This window comes from Osmerus mordax, chromosome 21 (assembly GCF_038355195.1).
Source record: "Osmerus mordax isolate fOsmMor3 chromosome 21, fOsmMor3.pri, whole genome shotgun sequence".
In the NCBI taxonomy this organism is placed as follows: domain Eukaryota; kingdom Metazoa; phylum Chordata; class Actinopteri; order Osmeriformes; family Osmeridae; genus Osmerus; species Osmerus mordax.
Genome location: NC_090070.1, coordinates 8455468 through 8470653, shown reverse-complemented (window position 1 = coordinate 8470653; position 15186 = coordinate 8455468). Strand labels below are relative to the sequence as shown.

Sequence of the window (15186 nt, the reverse complement as noted above, 5' to 3'; positions counted from 1 at the left end):
GATATCCTACTTGATCCTATTTGATGTAAAGTCACTGTGCTTTTTTGGGAGGTGGGATGTGTAGAAACAACTAAGCCAGAAGAAGAAAATAAGATTTATCCTCCTTCACTGAATCTCGGTGACCTACTTCTGTGAACTGCCAACACTTACCCACGAGGGAGAAAGGGCACTCTCACCTGTGCTGAATATCCAACTCTCCTATCTAATGGCATGTCATAGATTGTGGTTAACCTCAGGACAGATTTAAAGTGGTGCCAGGGCATTCTGGGCTGAGTCACGACAGAAGCTATGAGAGTGTTATTGATTTGAAGTGACAGCTATCTTAAGTACGCGGGATTATATGCATTCGAAAGTACAAGACCTCAATGTCAGGTATAAAAAGTGCAGGTTGATCACCAAATTATTTGAGCTTCTAAACGTTTGTACCGTGTGTAATAATCTGATGAGTAATGTCGAGGAAATGTGTGACACATATTGTCAAATATTGCCATGGATAACCGAATGACGATCACCCATCTGGTTAACAGCTGGACCTGGGAACAATAGGGCACACTGTATCTGGACAAAATGTCAGCATTCCGGACACGGGCATTCATTTGATAGTATATCTGGACAAAAAGTCAGCCTTCTGGACGCGGCCATTGTTTCGATATTACAGCTCTGGAAAAAATTCTGAGAACACTGCACCATTTTCTTTCCTTTCCAAAAACGTTGAGATCTGTCAAATTTAGAATAGTATAGCGAATCAATACATGGGTAAAGGTGCCCAAAACCTTTGGTGTGTGGTTGGCTGGGGGGGGGGGGGCGGGCGGGGGGGAGTCTCACCTGTACTGTGCCTGGAAGTGTTCCTGGACAAAGCTGTGCCGTGTCCCAGGCTGATATGTGCTAGCTGGGCCGGAAACAGAAGCGTCTTCTCCAACTGGGCCCTGGAATGGAGAGGGGGGGGGGGGGGGGGGAAGAGACATCAGGAGAGATTTAAAACAGAAGACAACTATTTGCTGCGGGACAGGTGCACACGTTGGCCCACACACTCCCCTGTACTTTTTAGAGACTCGCCGATGATCAAAGGACTCGTCTGAGAGCGAGAGTAAGAGAGTTGAGACAGAGAAAGAGAGGGAACGAGAGACACAGAGAGAAAACACACGGATTCTCACTTTGTTATAGTCGTTAAGTGTCTGTTTCTACTCCCGGTTTCTCTCTTATCCACTCCCTCTCTGTGTCTTTGACCTTGGTGGTTGATGGAAGTGGGCTGAACCAAGAGCAGATAAAAAAATGAAACTGAACAACTGTACAAACACATCTGAGGTGCTTGGTAACCACATAGCTGAGTGATTACACCCGCGTTCAGGATCCAACAGACTTTTTTTTTTCACCATCAAACCAATGGAAATGATACATAAGAATTCCTGTGAAGTCATCTCTGTTGTACACCAACAGAAGGCTCTCATAGAGAAAGTATTGGGATTTTCAGACGAGGAATAACGCCATGCATCAGCATAACTAAATTGCTTATTCCAAGATGCATTCAACTTCACGGCGGTCCCAAAATGGTTTGATGATTAAATCCCTGAAAGACACAAGCTGCCTCGTCATCTCCGACAACGCCGCCATGTCTGCAGAACAAACAACATACGTCTGTGTTTATACGACTAATCCGTCCCCTGTGGCGGCTGTCGCAAACCACGTCGAAAATTGCTTCAAAGACCTCAGCCCCTGCTAGCGAAATCCATCCATCTCATGATGTCTTGGAATGACGCTCCTGTGAGGAAACGCAACCCCCTCCAGGAGCCTGATACTGACACGTTCTTTCTTTTTCCCCCTTCGATGAAAGCCATCAATTCATGCTGACGGTAGGGACTGATTTCACAATTGATTCCAAGGCCGAAGCTGTTCAAATCGCACATACAAATGCGACAGGCGTGGAAAACTAGCTCCGCAGTTTCACGCCCGCGACCGTGAGATCGATAGCGGAGACGAGTGGCCGAGATGCATGGCCTCTTTTCATTTACCAGCCGTGCTAATAACACACTATTTTGCTGTGAAATAACTACAAAGAGTTAGAAAGGAAGATGTTGGGTGCTTGACTGCTTGTATGGTTGCATTTGTGTGAAAGAGAGAGAGAAAGCGTTTTTGTATATGTGTGTGGGTGTGTGTGGAGTCTGTGTCTTTGGTCACAATTAAATGTACTAATTATTAACTTTTCATGCCCTGAATAGGATGTTTTTTATTAAATGGAAAAGTGTAATCTCAAACTTGGAGCTGTTCCGAACCTTGTTTCAGTTGACTTCTGCATAGCACCTTATCCAGTCAAAAGAAAGCACTAGGAATCGCTGCACATTGGGAATTACAGGTAAACAATCATACGGTATTCTGCATAAAAGCCAGATTGCACGGTTATTTAAGTAAGCGCTATTGTGCTTTTCAAACAGTCTCACTGAGCTGAGCTGTGCTTGCTAATCAACCAATGGAAATGTGTTCCTGACAGGTGGCAGACAGGTCTAATCTATAGTCTGCTGGCTCCATTGAGAGTTAACGGCACTCAGGGTAGTGTGCAACAAGGAAGACCAGGCGATTCTAAGAAGTAAAACAGTCGAAGGTCGTTCAAGTTAAATGGGACACATACACAACCTATAACACATACTCAATCACAAACATAAAGTAGACCTAGTTGTCGAGTTCTGGGGCAGAAGCCTTACATAAAGGCAAAAGGGCTTTCAGAGAAAAACAATAAAGTCCACTCAACAACAACAAATGGTGGTGTGTAAATAGGATGGAGCCTTGGAGGGAGGTGGACGAGGGAGCTATTGGAACAGCTCAAACCACTGAGATGCACTCCCCTCGTCGAGGAACATAATGGATCGTTCCCGAGGCCCTGGTTGCGTGTGAGACGGAGATTGAAAAAGGTATTCGTCGCCACATGGGGAACGAGAGCTAAAGGGTCGAGGGGCTGTTTTGAAGCTGACTTCCATTTCTGTTTCATTTTGGGGAGCTGATGGTGCTGTGAGGGACGACGTTCAAATAGATATGGCAAAATACCTTCTTTTTTCTTTTTCTTTCAGTTTAAGGGCGAAGAATTTGCTACAGTATGCTGACGCTGAGATTGTGTGCTAGCTCACATTGTCTCTGTTCAAAACTTTAAAAGTAACATCTTCAAATGATATTGTTTACTGTAGACTCTTTGTATTAAATAATCTGCTGAATGCATAAAATGGAAATCACTCATTACACCAATGGGCAGTCAGAGAAACCTCATGGAATGGGGAAACGTTTTATAAAAATCCTTATAGCAATCAACATGCAAATTTGAGTCAACTCCGAAAAGGAATTCAGAATCAGCGGCTGACCTGTATTTCAAATGTTATTTTTACTCTTTAAAGTGTTAAAATTCTTGTTAAGAGGAGTGGGAGATTTTTCCACAGTCAAACACGACGGGAGAGCACTCCAAGGATTTAGAAAGTGTTTGGAAGGAACTACAAAGTAGTCTCCAAAGGTTTGAGTCTTCTACGTACCTCCACAACGGTTCAACCTCTTGAGTGTAAATCTAGTATTAAACCAGAGTTCAGCAACAGGATGGCAGACCAAAAAATGTGCTATGCCTGTATATAAACTGTCACGGTCAAAAGCAAGACATGGAACATCAATTAGAAAATGGTTGTGACAACCAGAACAACCAGTCTCCTCTTCAAGAATAGCTTGTCACCAACACCATTTTAGCTCCAGTGAGTAACCGACCCATTATGATCCACATACCAACAACCAGATGGCTGGATTCCTCCATATTCTTTTGAATGATTCCCCAAGTCACAATGCTATTCAGTCTGATGAGGCAAATTAACAAGATGTTTCTTTCAAAGCTTGGAGTCCCTAAAGTAATTTTTGCTTCTGCTAATACAATTAAAGATTAACTACAGACATGTATATCTGAGACATGCTAGAGAATGATGGCTATTAGCAAGGGGATGAGTTAGGGAAGATTATTTTCATCCAGTATCTGTGTGTGCGTGTCAAAGAGAAAGAGAGGTAATATTGTGTGTGAACGAGAGAGATACAGAAAGTGTGTGTGTGTGAGAGAGAGAGAGAGAGAGAGAGGATAGGGGAGAGAGGAGAGAGAGAGAGAGAGGAGAGAGAGAGAGAGCGAGAGGAGAGAGAGGAGAGAGAGGAAAGAGAGAGAGAGATGACTGTGTTAGCCATGTGAGCGCCAGAGGATATTAAATCTGAGACTGAGAATCCTACAAACAGTGCAGAATGAAGACACTGAAATTGTGCCATTAGGAAGATAACACAAGCTCATTTTGTTGCGATCTGGCCCAGGGCTGAAGGAAAACACAACAAGCTACTGGTGCAGCTTTCCACAACAGATTCCCACTTTAATCTGTTATCTACAGTATTTACACATTCCAACAGACAAGTAGAACAGATGAAAGCAATAAACGGCAGCATCTATTAAATACAAGACATGCTAATGTAATGATCAGCTCCCAAGGATTGGTCTCACAGACAATCTAGATTTTGCCAAATCAGAAATCTCCATGGAAACCGGCTACATTTCGCAATCAACATGTGAGTAAGTGGAACTTTTTTCATTAGTCACAGCTCTGCCTGAAATGAGATGTGAGGTTAGCCACTGGTACAACCTCTCCCTGCAGCAATTCGTCTTAATCAAATACGTTTACGGGCCTTAAACAACCTTCACATTGCGGACGGGCTGTGTTTATTCAGAGGGGACTTCCACGTCCCGTCTCTGGGAGAGAACGATGCTAACGCTAACGCTAGCAGGCCGTACATGCAACTCGCCTGTGTTCGTTCAGGGAACTGTAATGACCTATCGTGGGACACACCGATCGCCCCAGGTACCACAGCTTGCGCCCTCTCACTCACCTCTACAGGTTATGGGTAGCGCCTTAAGGCTTCACACCACACAAGACTCTCGCATCCCACCTCGATTGAAAATGTGTACGTTGATAATGCCTACTAGCATTGGAGCAGGAATGCAATTTCGCAGTTTGGCCCCCTGTGGAATGCGTTTCATGATTCATTGTTTCTAATGGCCACCTTCAGACTCTAGTACGAGGCCTAGGAATGCATAGGGAGGGCAGTGATATTGCAGAGAGAGATAAGTGTAAGAGGGTGCAATAGGAGAGTGGAATACCAATGGACCCAGACCAACACAGCCAGAGAAGGGCTACTTAATTCCTTATTCATCAAAAATACGAAACACGGCTTTGGCTGCACACTTGAAAAAACACCTCCCCACAAGTAGGTCAACAGGCACTTAGCTGGACCTTAGAACAAAGAACAGATGCCTCCATTGAGAGCACTGTATGTGCTGTGCTTTTTTATCTGAGACCCAGACCCGGAGAATGAATACCACTTGATTGTTGTTCTTGCTCCTGCCATTGTCTGCCAAGCCGCCCCGCCAAAAATAGATTTGAGGCCCAGAGGCAGCAATAACAAGTGAATGCTAATATTCCAAGAGGCGCTAAGATGCTAAATTGTCACATTGAGGGAAGCAACCTCCCCCCCCAAAAAGGTATGAATGCTAACAGATCCACATTCAGGCCCCCTGTTGCTCAGGGAAAAGTATCGCTGGCATCCATATCCCCCCCCAGGCCATGTAATTGATTTTCAGGTTTTAGAAAAGGATGGGGGATTTCAAAACTCCTGGCACCACTGCTAATGCTACCTTGGTTCGTGACTCATGTTTAAAAGCTGGTAGCGCGTTATCCCCAAGAATATTGATCAAAGTGAAATTATGGTGAGGTTCGAGGGAGAATGCTAAATAGATCCTTAATAAAGATCAAGATAAATAGCTTTGGCTCTAGAAAGCCATGCAGTGATTTCCTGACAGCATAATTTGTGCCAGAACCACCAGGTGTGTGGACTTCCTGGCCAATCAATGGCATTAATTGATCTGCTAACTGCCAGAAGGTACAAAAACAAGCAAGACATAGAGACCTTGAAGGGTTAGTTTGTGCGAACATAACCTGATCCACGGCATGTGAATTATACGTACTTGTTCGCTCAGTTCTTCTTTCCAAGCTAGTTTTTCTTGACCAGACCGTCCAGTCCCTTGGCTGAACATGGAAGAACAGAGAACTCTGGTGAAAATACCCAATGGCGTTCCCCCCCCCGCCCCCCCCCCCCCACTCACCGCCCGAAAACAGCAGACCTCTATTCTCAATCTCGTCTTCGACTTCCATTTCCGTTCTTTTATTTCCCCGTCCCGTCGCTGCTCCTGCCCCGCAGGATGTGAGGTCAAACAGATACATATCACCGCAATCAGCAGAACCAAGGCATGGCTGCAGGAGCACAAAAGGACTGATGGGTGTTGGGTATCAAGCCATTGCATTTCTGCACGCGCGCCCCCGCTCAAGTAGAGCTGAAGGACACGCCCCCTCTTCCAAAACGACGAGTCAACGGCAGAGGACACGGCGCCATGACAACCACACAATGACTTTACACGCGGTGTCCCCGTGTATGACTTTCCCCCCCGAATGCTGTAGCAAACACTCTAACAAATACAAGTTATAAAGTTATAAAGGACAGATAAATCAATGATACCACTATGGCCCATTATTTTTTATTGGTAACGCTCGACCTCAACTACAATCGCTCTCCCTGTCTCTTCGTAGCTAATGAGCATCCACCGTCCCCACTAAAGCCGGGTGGGAGGGAGGGCCGCCGCTGCCGCTGCTGCTGCGCTAGCTCCAAAAATAGCACTCTGTTAGCGGGGAGGCTAAAGGACGCCGCGGCCTCCCCTGCCGGGACCCTGGGAGCTCACCTTCCCTCGCAGAGACGGTGTGTGGGGCTCAGCGCTGCTGGAGCGCCATATGCTTACAGCTGACCTAAAAACACAGGCAGGCTGTTTACTGGCCCCGTTTTGACGTGACGCCACCTTCCTCTTCCTGTCTGTGACACGGTGACACCGTGGGCCCCGAGGTTCTCTTTTACTCTGGTTCAGGTCTCCCCAGCAAAGTGACAAAGCTGTGTGGAAGACGAGAGTGGCTCTTAGATCTCCAGTGCAGGTTCTGTTTGTCCCAACAGAGCTCCATTACAGGGTTATTACAATGTCGCAGTCATTCCACATCAGTGTTTTGTCTGAGGGAAACAGATGCCCCCACAGGATTCACAATGGCCTTTTGCCCTCCAAATGTACTGGCAAAGACTGTCTCCCCACCCTCTGACATCCTCATAATGCAGTCCTGTGTGAAAACATATGTTGTTACCATCGCCCTGCTGTGAAGCCCTGTGTGTGTGCGTGCATGCGTGTGTGCGTGCGTGTACAGTATAAACAAGAGAGAAGTCACTCTGTTCATCCTCAGGCTCTGAAGAGGGCGATGAGTGGGTATACAGGTTTGATGTGTGGGAGCGCTGGATGCTGGCTCCAACACAGTAGATGCCAGAAATATTGTAAGCCATTGGCAAGCCACTGACTGTAGTGTAAACCACCTACTATTGTACCATGGTGAGTATTATTGTAGATTCAGGAGACTGAAATAGTCCGAAACAACACTGGTGAAAGTCTAAGCCTGTAGCTCAGTATGGTTCAGTTCTAGTATGTTAATCTCCTGAACTTTACTACTGTATCTGAACTCCCGGTGGTACAAGAGTCACTTTAATACCTCTGTGAAAGAGCTATCGAATCATTATGGCTGCCATTTCAACACAACACAACACAGAGGGTAACTGCCTCTGCCTCTGCGGTCAAGAATCCAGCCTTCATTGCAGTGTGAGGCGACAGGAAACAGCTTTCACACCCCATTCTTGAGAGACACGATGGTCTACTTTGAAATACGTTTTCTGCCTTGTCATGTTTCGTCGTTATATCTGAAGCGAGACTGCATGCGTGTGTGCCGGTCTGGTGCCAGACGGTGTGTGTGCGAGCAGTTGTCTCCCACGAGTGTGTGTGTGTACAGAAACTTTTTTTTCTTGGGCTGGCTCCACCGACAACGAAGCACATGCTGTAAGCTGGCAGCTCAGTGCTTCTGCCTCCTGCAGGAGACGACGTCTCCCGCTGTGCGTGCGAATGAGACGAGCCAATGTTGACACAGCCGCCCCGGTTTGTCCTTTAGAAGAAGAGGAGCCCGACGCCTCCCACCGTTTAGAGCGCCAGGAGACGATTCGGATGGAAGGCGCTCGTGAGAGAATTTTTTTTGCGCGCGCGGCCGTGCCTTTCGCGCGTGGGAGGCGGGTAGCATTACGTCTTCTTCCAAGGTCCCTGGTATGTTGTGCTGCTAACAAACTGCCTTGTGATAACGGGCCCACTTGAGTGAGAGGTTCGTTCTATGCTCTGGTTTCGGGAGGAGAAGTATAATAATGAAAAAAACATAAACACGAAGGGGCAGACAGGATGACATGTTTTAATGGCAGGCGATGAAAAGAAAGGGAAGAGGTCAGCAGGAACGGAGAGAAAGGGAGAGAGAAAGGGAGAGAGAGAGGGCTGAGGAGGAGAGTGTGACAGGAGGAGGAGGGGAGGGGCAGGGGGAGGGGGGGTGTATGAAATGCTGGCCCTGCAGTAAAGGGGCTGACTCACACCCTATCCTTTCAGCGGCAGATAGCTGCTGCTAATTCGGGCTATTCAGCGCCGGCTTACCGTAACACGGCAGTCTGGGTGATAGCAGGGAAAACCACTGGCGGTTTTAACCCGCTGAACCCTCCGCCATACCTCCCTCTCTTTTTCTCCCTCCTCCCTGCCCCTCCTCCCTCCCATCAACACATACTCCCTCCTTATCGGTTTCAGAATGTACCGATTTGTCACCTTCCTTTCTCTAAAGCTATACTTTACTTCCGGTCCTTGAATTCCTCATGGTGTATCTATCGCTTCATCTCGGTGAGAATAGAGAGACGCACCATGTGACTCTCTGCCATTCCATCCGATACACAAAGGATGTTTTCGCGGAGCCACAAATACAGAACTCACCCCTCCGTCCTTCTCGTGTTAATCGTAACATAAGCTTATCTCCCCCCCCCCCCCCCCCCCCAAAAAAAAGAACCCCATCCCTTGGTCTCACCCTGTGAGTGCACGAAAGCATAGCCACGCTCTCTGCCCCCTCCTCGGCTGTTTCTATGGAGACGAACTGGCTGGACCCAAACACAAAGACGGAGCAGAAAATAAGCAGCCACAGACAAGAGCTCTTAGAAGAGCTTCTCAGAGCCAAATCCGTCTTGGCAGTGATACAGGAGGCGGGGGGGGTGGGGGGGGGAGGGGACGTCTGTTAATGTTTATTCACTGTGCCAAATATTCATTTTGAGAAATGAATTAGGCGGCTTGACTCGGGAACGGAAGGTTCAGGTGAGAACAGAAACTATCAATCTATTTTGTTCAGAGGGGGGGACCAATAGGTCGCCGGAGAACGATATTTTAAGCAGGACGAGAAGTGAGCAGCACTTCTCAGCAAGAGTTTCACAAAGCTTTCCACAAGAACTCCTCAAAAGAAAAAGTATGAAAAGGTGAGCAATCTGCGGATTTGCTCTCCCTTGGAAATGTCACAACGGAAAGAACACTGGATGAGACAATAACCACTCAAGATCCTCATACAAATTTCATATCAAATTCAGTGTAAAGCCAGGATGATTTTTAAGGTGGGAAGCTTGACGGCTCGGGGCTGAGCCTTCTTGTCTCGTATGCTGACTCTACAAGAGGTTGGAAGGTTAAGTGGCAATCTCAGCAAGAAATTGAGGCAACGGAGGAAAAAAATTATCCTATTCAGGCAGGGAGAGAGAGAGCACGTTTAGGGTCAACATTTCACTCCATCCCAACAGAAGATGGAGTTCATAAGGCAGCAAAACAAAATCCACGTCAACTCAAGGTAGTAAACAAAAAAACAAAACAAAAAACTGTTTTTCTTCCCTCGAACAAAACTCCCCAGTCAAGACATGCCAACAGCCCAGAGACATGGCAGAGCCAAGAGACAACAATGCCCTGGTATTGCAGGGCAACAACCCAGGTTGAGGACAGGAAACAAGTCAATGAGGAAAACGCTAACAGTTGAACCGCCTCCGGTAAAACTGGACGAGCCACGCTATAACAACATTTCCAGTTAAACGGCCTTCTGCCATTCCAAACAGGAAGGTTTTGCCTTATATAGGACAAAGGCTCGACAGGAGATGGGAGTGTGGGTGTGACATACAGTACAACAACAGGGCCCAGGGCCGCACATTGTATACTGAATTAGGCAAACAAAACAAAGGCACCACTGTATCCAGTCGCATCCTCCTCGAGCCAACGTGGATAGTTCCTGCACGACTGGTTCGAAATGAACACAGAGGGACTAGGGAGATTCTCAAAGAATATTCTGTGTGTTTCATAGATCATAGTACGGATAGACATAGTACAGATGGACTCCGGGCGCATAATAATAATCTAATCTACAAGACTTCCATATCATCGATTAGAAACGGCGGAACACCTGTGTAATAACGAGGGCGAACTTCAGTCAGGCCCTTCATTTCAGGAGCAGGTAAACTGTCTCACCCCCCTGTCCTACCTTCTCCACTCTGTCAAGAGGCAATAAGGTTTATTTCAAAAACGAACCTCTTCCTGCGCTGAACACCCGCTCCTTTTAAAGTGGAGACATGCTGCTAAAACAACTCTGCATCGCTTACGCCTAAGTATCCCTCAAATCGAAAGAAAACACAATACAAACGTATCTCTGATGGTCTGGTTGTGCGTGCGTAGTCTGTGGGCGGGAGGTAAGCGATTGGGGGTTTGTTTCGAGGCCACGTTTGCGCTTCAGAAACAATCAAGGACAAAGCTTTCCAGCAGATTAAGAGACAATGTATCCTTGTTCGTTGCTGACTGTCAAATTAGAAAGACAAGTTTCGGGCACAGCCTTTAAAGACTTGAGAGGAACTCTTTCAGCGGGGTTGCTGATTTGACAATGGAAAGGCTCTTATTTCTTCCTTCTTGGTAACAATGTGTTCAAAATCCACAGTTCTGATTCCCCCTTACTTGACTAATAGTTTGTTATCTCTCTTTTTCTCTATCTCTCCCTGTTTCGCAAAGGACAGACACAAGTTTTCCCTGAATTTTTCAAGTGTTCCTGCACTATTTAGGGGGTCGTCGTCTAAAATATTCATGGTTTTAATCAAATGTTTCCTAAGAAAAGGCCTGAATATTTCAGAAGGGGGCTGGATCCATTAAAGCCTTTTAAATGGTGACCTGGGAGCTCAACTGCAGCCTATGTGTGATGTTACAAAGGTACGCTACACCTGGATCCTCTGAGGTGTGCCCGCGCGCGCGTGTGTGTGAGAGTGTGTGTGTGTGCGCAGAAGATGGTCGGCAGCCGACGTGGAGAAGTGGGACAGCTGCCTTACCTATCCCCAAGAGGACCAAGCGGAAAATAAGGGGAAGGAGGAGGAAGAGAGAGGAGAAGGACTGTGGTGAACAGTTGGAGTGTCTGAGAGGGCGTCTCTGTTATTTGTGTAGGAAGCCAGACTAAGTGCCCTTAGAAAGCAGAGAGTGTGTCCCAAACCCCTTTAACACACACACACACACACACACACACACACAGAGGAAGGAGGGCAGGGGGATGGCCAGCCGGATGCGCCTCCTGCCCTCTCAGCTGATCGATCTCTGAGCTAATGTTCCTGCCATTTGTGCAGCACCACACTTCCGACTTTGAAGTCCTCTCCCATCCCATGGGGAGGGCCCTCTTAATTATTCAGGGCCCCCCCTGTGAATCCGTGCTTCAGTTGCAGTGCTTTTGAGAGGCCTACACCACATGGGGATCCTGGGTCTTGGGTGGAAGGCTTCTCTATGGTAAGGCAGGGGGGTTCCTGGTTGATTCTGAGGACTCGGACAGCCTCTGGACGTGCTGGGATCCAGGTCACATGGGGATTAATGAAGGACCGCATGGTATCTTCTGATGCAGGAAGCTGGATCATTCACTACCCTGTTGAGAATGTGATACCCTGAGGGAGAACTAATTGGCATAGACATACTGTGGTAAAGACTTGTTTGCAGGCACACACACACACAGTATATGCAAGCAGATTCACACACGCACACACAAACTCCCTCACTCACACACACATGTATGCACACACGCACGCGCACAAGCACTCACACACACATCTTTTTCCCCCCACCTGTCTGTTTCCGCCACCAGCACTCCTCTAACCTCGACGTGACCCCTGCATTGAGGACTGCTGATGTGCCCACGAACCCGCTCTCTCTCACGAACCTCTCTCCCTTTACCCGCATCGTTTCCACTCTCTCCCTCTCTTTCACTCTCCCTCTCTGCCTCTCTCTCTCTCCCTCACCCTCTTTTTTTTCTCTCCCTCTCTCTCTCTCTCTCTCTCTCCCTTTCCCGCTCTCTCTGTCCCCTTCTCTCACCCTCACCCTCACCCTCTCCCTCCCTCCCTCTCTCTCCCTCTCTCCTCTCTCTCTCTCTCTCTCTCTCTCTCTCTCTCTCTCTCTCTCTCTCTCCTCCTCCTTTGGGAGGGTTGTTTACTCTTTCATCTCAGCCGCCCAGGCTCTCAGGTCACTCTTCCCAGGCGGAGTCCCTGGCTCTGGGCTGGAAGAGGATTACAGGTTCCCTGGTTGACTGAGATGGAGCAAACAGCGCAACGTCACGCCTAATTGAGCATTTTACACCACAGCTACCCAACTAAGTTCATACAACATACTGTATGTTGCATTAGCCGGTTTACACAAGTGAACGAAAACTCGTGTGGAACCAAACGACTGCAAAGTGTGTCTTGTGATATTGAAAGTTGAATACTTCAGAAAGTTGAAATGTCTAATCCCCCTAAATCCAGCCTACAAGCCACAGTACTGCAATTAAAGAAAACAGCTTTTATCGTGTGAATAAAAAGTGATGTCAAAGTCTACAGTTGTGAATGCAAAGCAGTCGTTTAATTATACATGAGTGTCTTTCAGTCTTTTTGAACTCCGGTTGTAAAACCATCTCTAGGTTAAGGCCATTAAGTGGTAAAGACCCACATTGACAGCTTCAGTGGGCTGCCACAAAGCTCAAAATGTGCTTTTGTTTCTTTTACCTCTCACAGCTCTCCCCTACCCCCCCCCCCCCCCCCCCCCCCCCAAACACGGTCTCCCTCTTCAATTTCATTTCTCCTTGTCGTCTGACTCCTACCATCTATCTCGGCCCATCTATTACCTTCCATGCACTTCCTGGAGTGCCTGAGAAAAACCAGAGGGAGAGGTCTACCACTGGAAATCAGGGCATCAGCTTGGCAAAGCAAAGCAATACAACACCAGCTTAATTCCTGAGCAGACGAGAACATTTTTAGACGCGCCGACTTATCAGATGGCCGTTGGCGGCCCCGATTCACACCGTGTTGCGAAAGGAATATAAAGTCGCTGTCTAAGTTCGGAAAATTTATCCACAAAGCCGAGAACCTGCGGTGTCAACAACTTCTTTATATCCCTCAATATACACCGCAACAAAAGCATATCTGGAACTTTCCGTTATCCCCTTTGGAGATGGAATTACTGAGCAGGAGTGGGAAAGGGACAGGGGACTCGAATTGGCCTACTCAATCATTCATCTCTCAATAGCTGGTAGATTGAGCCAAGTTGGAGGGCGAGGGGGGTTTAAAGAGACACTTTAACGGATAAAGGTTGAATTATGAATGAATCCGACGTTAAGAAAGGGAAGGCATGTTGAGAAATATTTCATAAAGCTGAGATTTTTCCGAAAGTTTCTTCTTTTTTTCTTCTCCTGCTGTGTAAATCCTATTAGGAGGTTGGAGTGTAGTAGTGGAGGGATTAGTTCCAGTCCTTCAGTCGACAGTTCGCTCCATTCAGACCACACATTCTCACACGGATAGAAAAACACACACCGTCGCCACTGTTGTCCCTGTACCACTCTACGCTGCGTTTGGGTCAACTGGAACACGACTGGGCCGCGGCGGTTGTTTTATTTGTGGCCCAGGAAAGAACGATTATCTATGGTCGACTGATTTCGCGGCGCATCTACTCCGTATTTTCACGCAGAGACAAAAAAGACGGTCGGAGAACCTCGAAATAGACGGACACTCAAACCGCTTCCTCGTTCCTGTCCCTCTACCTCTCAGACGTCTTCCTTTCGCTCTCCCTTTTCCGCTCTCTGGTTCTTCTCTTTCTTCCACTCAACCCCTTTCTCCTCTTTCCAGAAATCCGAAAGGCATTCCAGAAATGTCAGTGGGGGTTCTAATCGGATTGCGGTGGGGGTCGGGTGGGGGTGGGGGTCGGGTGGGGGTGGGGGTCGGGTGGTGCTGGAGGGGCCGGCGTCTTTTGAAGTGACCTGTGAGAGGGGTCGCCGAAGCGGAAGGCATGCGTCTGCAGCTCCTGGTCCAGACAGGCTCAGTCTGGACACCACACAGACAGGCTCAGTCTGGACACCACACAGACAGGCTCAGTCTGGACACCACACAGACAGGCTCAGTCTGGACACCACACAGACAGGCTCAGTCTGGACACCACACAGACAGGCTCAGTCTGGACACCACACAGACAGGCTCAGTCTGGACACCACACAGACAGCTCGTCACCAACAGCAAACATGGAGCATTGAGTCAGAGGGAGAGATGGATATATACAGAGAGAGAGAGATAGCTAGATATAGAGAGCCATAGAGAGAGACAGCGACAAGAGGAGAGACAGGAGAGAGACAGAGAGAGAGTGAGACAGAGAGAGAGAGAGACAGAGAGAGAGAGAGAAAGAGAGAGAGAGAGATGGTGCGGGAGAAGTAAAGAAGGTAAAGGGGATTGCAAAGGTAAATTAAAGGGATTGAAGGACGTTCGGGTAACTTCAACATCTCCACACAGCCTGACGCATCGCGAGCAAGGATTTGCGATACGGTAACTCTGCATTAGCTTCAGAAGAGCTACGATCAGCTATCATAGGAGATACCGCTGTTTCGAGAGAGGCCTAAGCTGATATGGTATGAAATCGGCCCGATCCTGGAGTAATCCCCACTTCATGATCTGCTGTCTAGACGGGCGTGGAGGCCACAACCTCCGCACATGCTCAGTCCACGGCCACATACGAGAGAGGCTTTATCAGAGCATTAATGTCTCGGTGACAAGGAAGGACATCAGAACAAAGATGTCAGATCAACCACCCGTTAAGTCCACCTGCTACCAATCCACATTTTCTCTCGTGAACAAAACCACTTTCATAACCCCTGGAGAACTTACACCAAAGAAGTCGAACCCGCAATTTCTGCCGCCATCGATAAA

At 47.7% G+C, this 15186-nt stretch overlaps 1 protein-coding gene across 1 annotated transcript in view; it reads right to left on the bottom strand.

Moving 5' to 3' along the window:
• The window catches only part of usp43a (ubiquitin specific peptidase 43a), a 64342-nt gene that overhangs the window by 38355 nt on the left and 10801 nt on the right, over positions 1–15186 (bottom strand). Inside the window, exon 3 of the mRNA XM_067259510.1 lies at positions 826–926. Coding sequence (XP_067115611.1) covers positions 826–926 — 101 coding nt within the window. The remainder of the gene's footprint in view (positions 1–825; positions 927–15186) is intronic.